Genomic DNA, 7,662 nt, shown 5'->3' on the forward strand with positions numbered 1-7,662 from the left:
CCTCTCCGCCCCCCGCCCCCTCCTCCTCCTCCCCCCCACCCCCTCCTCCTCCTCCTCCTCCTCCCCCCCGCCCCCTTCCACTGTGAAGACTGACGCAAATAACCTATTCAGTTCCTCCGCCACTTCTTTGTTCCCCACTACTGCATCTCCAGCATTATTTTCCAGCAGCCCAATGTCCACTTTTGCCTCACTCTTACCCTTTATATATCTAAAAAAACTCTTGCAATCTTCTTTTATATTACTGGCTAGTTTACCCTCATATTTAATCTTCTCCCTCCTTATTTCTTTTTTAGTTGTAGGCTTCCCAATCACCTGGTTTCCCCACTACTCTTCGCCACATTGTATGCTTTCTCTTTAGCTTTTATGCTGTCCCTGACTTCCCTTGTCAGCCATGGTTGCCTCGTCCTCCCTTTAGTATGCTTCTTCTTCCTAGGGATGAATTTTTGCTGTGTCTCCCAAATTACTCCCAGAAACTCCTGCCATTGCTGTTCCATTGTCTTTCCTGTTAGGCTCATCTCCCAGTCAATTCTGGCCAGCTCCTCCCTCATGCCTCTGTGGTTGCCTTTATTCAACTGTAATACCATTACATCTGATTCCAGCTTTTTCCTCTCAAATTGCAGGGTAAATTCTATCATATTATGGTCACTTCCTCCTAAGGGTTCCTTCACCTTAAGCTCCCTTATCAAATCTGCCTCATTACACATCACTAAATCTAGAATTGCCTGTTCCCTAGTGAGCTCAACCACAAGCTGCTCCAAAAAGCCATCTCGTAGACATTCTACAAATTCCTTTTCTTGGGATCCACTACCAACCTGATTTTCCCAGTCTACCTGCATATTGAAATCCCCCCACGATCACTGTAACCTTGCCTCTCCCCCTGCTCTCTCCTCTCCCCCTGCCCCTCCTCCTCCCCCCTCCCCTCCGCCCCCTCCCCATGCACTCCTCCCCCCCGCCCCCCTCCCCATGCCCCCCTCCCCCCTGCCCCCTCCCCATGCCCCTCCGCCCCCTCCCCTCCTCCCCCCTGCCCCCTCCCCATGCCCCTCCACCCCCTCCCCTCCTCCCCCTGCCCCCCTCCCCTCCTCCGCCCCTCCCCTCCTCCTATGCCCCCCTCCCCTCCTCCTATGGCCCCCTCCCCCCTGCCCTCCTCCTATGCCCCCCCTCCTTATGCCCCCCTGCCCTCCTCCCCCCCTGCCCTCCTCCTCCCCCCCCACCCTCCTCCTCCCGCCCCCCACCCTGCCCTCCTCCTCCCGCCCCCCACCCTGCCCTCCTCCTCCCCCCCCCCACCCTGCCCTCCTCCTCCCCCCGCCCCACCTGCCCTCCCTCCTCCCCCCGCCCACCCTGCCCTCCTCCTCCCCCCCCCCCACCCTGCCCTCCTCCTCCCCCCCCCCCCACCCTGCCCTCCTCCTCCCCCCCCCCCACCCTGCCCCTCCTCCTCCCCCCCCCCACCCTGCCCTCCTCCTCCCCCCCCCACCCTGCCCCCTCCTCCCCCCCCCCCCCACCCTGCCCTCCTCCTCCTCCTCCCCCCCCACCCTGCCCTCCTCCCCCCCCCACCCTCCCCTCCTCCCCCCCCCACCCTCCCCTCCCCTCCCCCCACCCTCCCCTCCTCCTTATGCCCCCCTCCCCTCCTCCTTATGCCCCCCTCCTCCTTATGCCCCCCTCCCCTCCTCCTTATGTCCCCCTCCCCTCCTCCTTATGCCCCCCTCCCCTCCTCCTTATGCCCCCCTCCCCTCCCCCTTATGCCCCCTCCCCTCCTCCTTATGCCCCCCTCCCTCCTCCTTATGCCCCCCCTCCCTCCTCCTTATGCCCCCCTCCCCTCCTCCTTATGCCCCCCTCCCCTCCTCCTTATGCCCCCCTCCCCTCCTCCTTATGCCCCCCTCCCCTCCTCCTTATGCCCCCCTCCCCTCCTCCTTATGCCCCCCTCCCCTCCTCCTTATGCCCCCCTCCCCTCCTCCTTATGCCCCCCTCCCCTCCTCCTTATGCCCCCCTCCCCTCCTCCTTATGCCCCCCTCCCCTCCTCCTTACCCTCCCCTCCTCCTTATGCCCCCCTCCCCTCCTCCTTATGCCCCCCTCCCCTCCTCCTTATGCCCCCCTCCCCTCCTCCTTATGCCCCCCTCCCCTCCTCCTTATGCCCCCCTCCCCTCCTCCTTATGCCCCCCTCCCCTCCTCCTTATGCCCCCCTCCCCTCCTCCTTATGCCCCCCTCCCCTCCTCCTTATGCCCCCCTCCCCTCCTCCTTATGCCCGTTGACCCCTCCTCCTTATGCCCGTTGACCCCTCCTCCTTATGCCCGTTGACCCCTCCTCCTTATGCCCGTTGACCCCTCCTCCTATGCCCGTTGACCCCTCCTCCTATGCCCGTTGACCCCTCCTCCTATGCCCGTTGACCCCTCCTCTGACTCTGCCCCCGGTCACACCCCGCGCTCCAGCTCCTTATCCGCCGCTTGTCAGTGAAGCTGTCCCGGTCCAACACACTCACGCTGCCGGTGAAGATGTCTTCTCCTTCTCCGTCTCCGTCTCCCTCTGGCTCGGGCTCCAGGATCGCTGGCTGCCGCTGCTCCGCCGCCATCTTGTGCCTAACAACCACAACAAAACTTTATTGTTCCCGCGGCCCCGCCCCCTCAACAAGACTTTATTGTTCCCAAGCCCGCGGACAGGCGGGAAGGAGCGGCCTAGGGGGCGAGTGCGGCCTTTCGCTGTCTGCTCAGCCAGAATAACCTCCACATCCCTACACACTGAGGTAAATCACCAGTTTTAACAGTCCCTACACACTGAGGTAAATCTCCCAGGGAATTTCCTCTTCAAAATATACCCCTGTTTATTCAATCCTCATCATCAAATACTATTTACAATCCATATTGGTACGTGTCCTGTTACCTTTGCATATTGTCCTTAATCCTCATCATCTTACTTTGTGACATGAATTTACTTCATAAACTTCATTAATGATGTGACCTCATAAGGAACCCCATTACACTATTAATGTCTTGTGGTCCATACATTGGTTGATGCCCAATCTTGTGCATTCATTAAGGAGATGGCGATGCAGCGGTTATGTTTCTGGACAGAGAGCCTAGTTTTATAAACCACCCGTAACAGTTTGAGAATTTAAATTCTCTTCCTTAAAAATATGGAAATACCAGGCCATGACACTACCAGATTTTTTTATTTTTAAAAAACATCTAGTTCACTAATGCCCTTATCCCGGTCTGACCTATATGCAATTCTAGATCAACAGCAGTGTTGTCCTGGTTGGCTTTTAACTACTCTTTTTGGACTAGCAAAGATGGGCACTAAAAGTTGGCCTTACATCCAAAAATTAGTTTTGTTTTGATACATCTCATTCTTGACAATATTTGCCTGTCAGGAAAGGCAAGGCTATTAACTCCAATCTATGTAGCTTTGCTCCATTACTTTAATTTTAAAACCAAATACAGGTAATACAGTTTTTAAGAATTACATAAGAAAGAAAGACTTTCATTAATATAGCCGAATTCACAAACTAGGGACGTTCAAAGTGCCAACAAAGTATTTTGAAGCATAGTCACTATAGTCAGGAAATAAAAGTGCAGAATATCATGAAGAGAATGACAACACAGAAATATTACAAACATATTCTTAATATTTGCTGCCTGAATGGATATTAGAAGTGTGTTTACAAGTACACTGTAACCTGTCCTGTCCAGAACGCTTGGCACTAAGTCAGTTCTGGATTTTGGAATTTTCTGGATTATAGAATGACTAACCACAAGTGTGTGAACCAGAAAATACCTGGACATAAATAATTACCTCAAACATAAAACTGGGATAAAATATTAGAAAGCAGTAATAAAAATTGTTTTACTTATCCAAATACTGTATTTTCCATGTTTCTGCTCCCAAAGTACTGTACTAAAATGATGCCAATGATGTTGAGGGAATGCTTGGTCTGCTCAAAAAAAGTTCCAGACACATGGTGTTTCCAAACAATAGATTTCAAGACCAGAGTGGTTAGAGTGTATCCATTATTACCAACTTCTGATCCAGTGGCAAACAGGGTTTTGTATTCAGCAGGAGTTGCGTACGCTCAAACCAATGCATGGCTTCTGGGGATAAGCATTTGGGGGGTTGTTCACATTCTGAGGTCCTTAGCCTACAGTTTCAATTATTTTACCAAATAGCGAAAGAAGGCCAAAGTGTAGAAGAGAAGGATACATTGGGGTCCCACAGGGTTCGATATTAGGACCATTGCTTTTCTTGTTATATATAAATAACCTGGACTTGGATATAGAGAGGTCAATTTTGAAGTTTGTTGATGACACACAACTTGACAGCATAGGAAATGGTGAACAGGATATTAGCATACTTCAGGTAGATGAAGACAGACTGGTGAAAAAGGCAGATACATGACAGAAGCTGTTTAATGTGGATAAGTTTTTTAAAAATTCTTCCCTGGGATGCTGCGGCATTCCTAATTGCCCTTGAGAAGGTGGTGGTGAGCTGCCTTCTTTGAACCACTGCAGTCCATGTGGTGTAGGGACACCCACAGTGTGGTTAGGGAGGGAGTTCCAGGATTTTGACCCAGCGGCAGTGAAGGAATGGCAATATATTTCCAAGCCAGGATGGTGTGCGGCTTGGAAGGGAACTTTCAGATGACGGTGTTCCCATGTATCTGCTGCTCTTGACCTTCTAGATGGTAGCGGTTGAGGGGTTTGGGAGTGTGAAGTGAAGCACTTTGGCAGGAACAACATGAAGAGGCAGTATGATCTAAATAGGACTATTTTGAAGTGCAAGAGCAGAGGGGTCAGACTGTATATTCACAAATCCTTATAGTCAGCAGAGCAAATTGATAAGGCAGTTAAGAAAGCAGATGGGATACTTGGTTTTGTAAATAGGGGAACTGAAATACAGTGTCACAGTAATTCTATCCTTATATAGAAATTGAAAATACTCAACAGGTCAGGCAGCATCTGTGAAATGAGAAACAGTTAACTCTGCAGTTTACCTCTAGACTTGACTATTTCAACTCACTCCTGATTCTACCTTCTGTAAACTCAATGTCTTCCAAAACTCTGCTGCCTCTGTCCTAAGTCATGCCAAGTTCTATTCACCTTTGTGCTCGCTGACCTATGTCAACTCTTGGTTAAGTCATGCCTCAATCTTAAAATTCTCATCCCTGTTTTTAAATTCCTTCATGGCCTCGCCCCTTCCTATCTCAGTTATATCCTCCAGTCCCACTACCCCCTGAGATAACTGTAACCCTAATTCAGGCTTCTTGAAGATCCCAAATTTTAATTGCTACACTGTTGGCGGCCATGCCTTCAGCTGCCTGGGTGCTAAGTTCTGGAATTCCTTCCATAAACTTTTATGCCTCTCTCCCTCTCTCTCTCTCTCTCTTCCTGTAAGACATTCCTTAAAACCTACTTGCTGTCCTAATATCTCCTTATGTGACTCACTGTCATAATTTGTTCTATAATGCTGCTGTGTAGCGCTTGGGATATTTTATTTCCTAGAAGGTGCTATATAAATACAAGTTATTTAAGTGTTGATGTTGCTGACATTGGCCTGTCCGTGAGTTGGTAGGTGTTGCTGAGCTGCCACACTCTGCCAGTAGATGGTGCTTTCATTCCTTCCTTGTTAAAAGAAAACAGTTAACTATTTTACGTCAGAACATGCCACAGCCAAAACATTGGAAAAACATTTACAAAGCATTTAAAGCAATTGCTGTGGATACAAGCAACCAATTAACTGGAGACGGGATGGGTTGGAAAAGCAGAAGTTCTAACATTTGAAGAATGAAATGAAAGAGTTGTAATTAGTGCTTATGGCAGGATGATGAGGAAGGGCCAAACTGTGTTGAGTCTGAGCTCCTGTACGACTCCAGACTTAGCCCATTAATTTGTCTAACTCCTACACAGGTATATTTATAGCACGAGGAATGAGTGGAAGAGAAAGTGCTTTAACCAGGTTCCTGCCAAATCCACAATCTTGATGAACGTGGCATCTTCAGTTTTGCCATCAAAAGCCCAGTACAGCTGAGTATGTAATGGAAAATTCACCAACTACTTTGGAATGACGTGTTCTGCTCTCGCCTGTGAATCTCACTGAAATTTCAGTGCTGAAGACTAAAATGCAAGTCAATAGGTTCAGAATGATCTCCAGATTACCCAGCATCAGATTACTATTAAGCATTGAATGGCCTAGTGTTGGGAGAGTTTCTGTACCAGATGGGTGATCATCTGTTTTCTTCAATTCTCCCCAAGCCCCTTCCATCCTCATCCTCCAGGAACTATGCCCCAGAGAGGGCATTGGTGACCATGGACTTCCATTGGATTGGTCCATGATTATGCTTGGCAAAGTACTGCAGTGGTTTGCTGTTGCCTTCTGCAGTTTGGCTGACCAGGAAACTCTCCTGCTCTTACTGCCTTCCATCAGGTGTGTTGGAAGGATTTATAGGCTGATAATCAACCCGTTTGGCCACGTTATGAATGCACCTTCCATAGCCATCAAGACCTGAAGTGGGACTTGAACCAGAGCTTCTGGCTCAGAGGCAGGAACACTACCACTGCACCACAAGACTTCCCGTTCCCTTTCTATAACACTGTCATTTCTGAAAATGATTCCATAGCCATTATTTTTGGTCTAATTGTTATTTTCATATTTCCTATCGAGAACTATTGAATTACAACAGATTTGCTGCATGTTCCATCCTCCAGATTCTAATTACTATTAGTAGCTCGAGAATTCTATTGATGAAAATGATAACAGGTTTTCAGATCCCTATTAATCCAAGTTCACTTTGCAATGTAGAATTTGATTGATCCAAGTTATTATTTACTGCCAATTCTGCTTCTCCACATGAACTTAATTTGTAAAAATTATATTTCCTTTACTAGAATTTGCAGCTTACTGATGATTACATCAATTTTAAATCCTTGATAATGAACTATTATCAGCTCAAATGCTATAAAGTGACAAAACCTAAATTTATCACAGTCATGGAAACCAAACCAATTGGATTTCTGTTTCATTGCACACCTTCAATTATTGTTTAAAATTACGAACAACTTTTCTGTAAAAGTTCAACAATATAGAACTTCACAGAAACAAAATCTGAAAGCAATCATTTTTCTGTTGTGAAAATGATTTGGGATGAAAAAGGACAGATTAGGGATGATTATAGGACCCAGTGTTTTGTCAAAAGGCCAGGAGGAAATGGACATTTTTACCCTCACAGTTTGTTCCAAGCTCTGACACCAGTTGCATGGCATAAGGTAAATATTTGATGGAGGTAACATCATTGCCAAGCTGCAGACACGTTGGGCCGAATGGCCTCCTTGTACACTGTAATGATTCTGTGAAAAACTGTGACACGTCCTCTAGAAAATAAAACCCAGAAAAGGAGAATGCTCCAGACTCCTGGGAATTACCTACTGCTGCCCTCAACAGGTCAGCCGGATCACATTGAACAGGCTCTCGAGGGACTGAATGGCCTCCTCCTGTTCCTGTGATATGCTCTGGCTTTGCCTAATGTCAAATTGCCCAAAAACCCTTACACATGAAGGGCCACGATGTTAGCGGGCGATGGGGGCAGGCTGGGACGTAACCCAACCAGTTATGTTGTCAGCCTGTTTGACTGAGGGCAGTTTAGGAGGATCACTGGGATGCTGCTCCTGTTTCCTTGAAGTG

The 7,662-nt window shown here is 48.3% G+C and overlaps 1 protein-coding gene across 1 annotated transcript in view; it reads right to left on the reverse strand.

Moving 5' to 3' along the window:
- Positions 1–2,606, reverse strand: part of LOC144670063 (sorting nexin-1-like) — a 31,595-nt gene extending 28,989 nt beyond the window's left edge. Inside the window, exon 1 of the mRNA XM_078532446.1 lies at positions 2,474–2,606. Coding sequence (XP_078388572.1) covers positions 2,474–2,563 — 90 coding nt within the window. The 5' untranslated portion in view covers positions 2,564–2,606. The remainder of the gene's footprint in view (positions 1–2,473) is intronic.
- Positions 2,607–7,662: the final 5,056 nt, after the last annotated feature.

This window comes from Cetorhinus maximus, chromosome 30, assembly GCF_964194155.1.
Source record: "Cetorhinus maximus chromosome 30, sCetMax3.hap1.1, whole genome shotgun sequence".
In the NCBI taxonomy this organism is placed as follows: domain Eukaryota; kingdom Metazoa; phylum Chordata; class Chondrichthyes; order Lamniformes; family Cetorhinidae; genus Cetorhinus; species Cetorhinus maximus.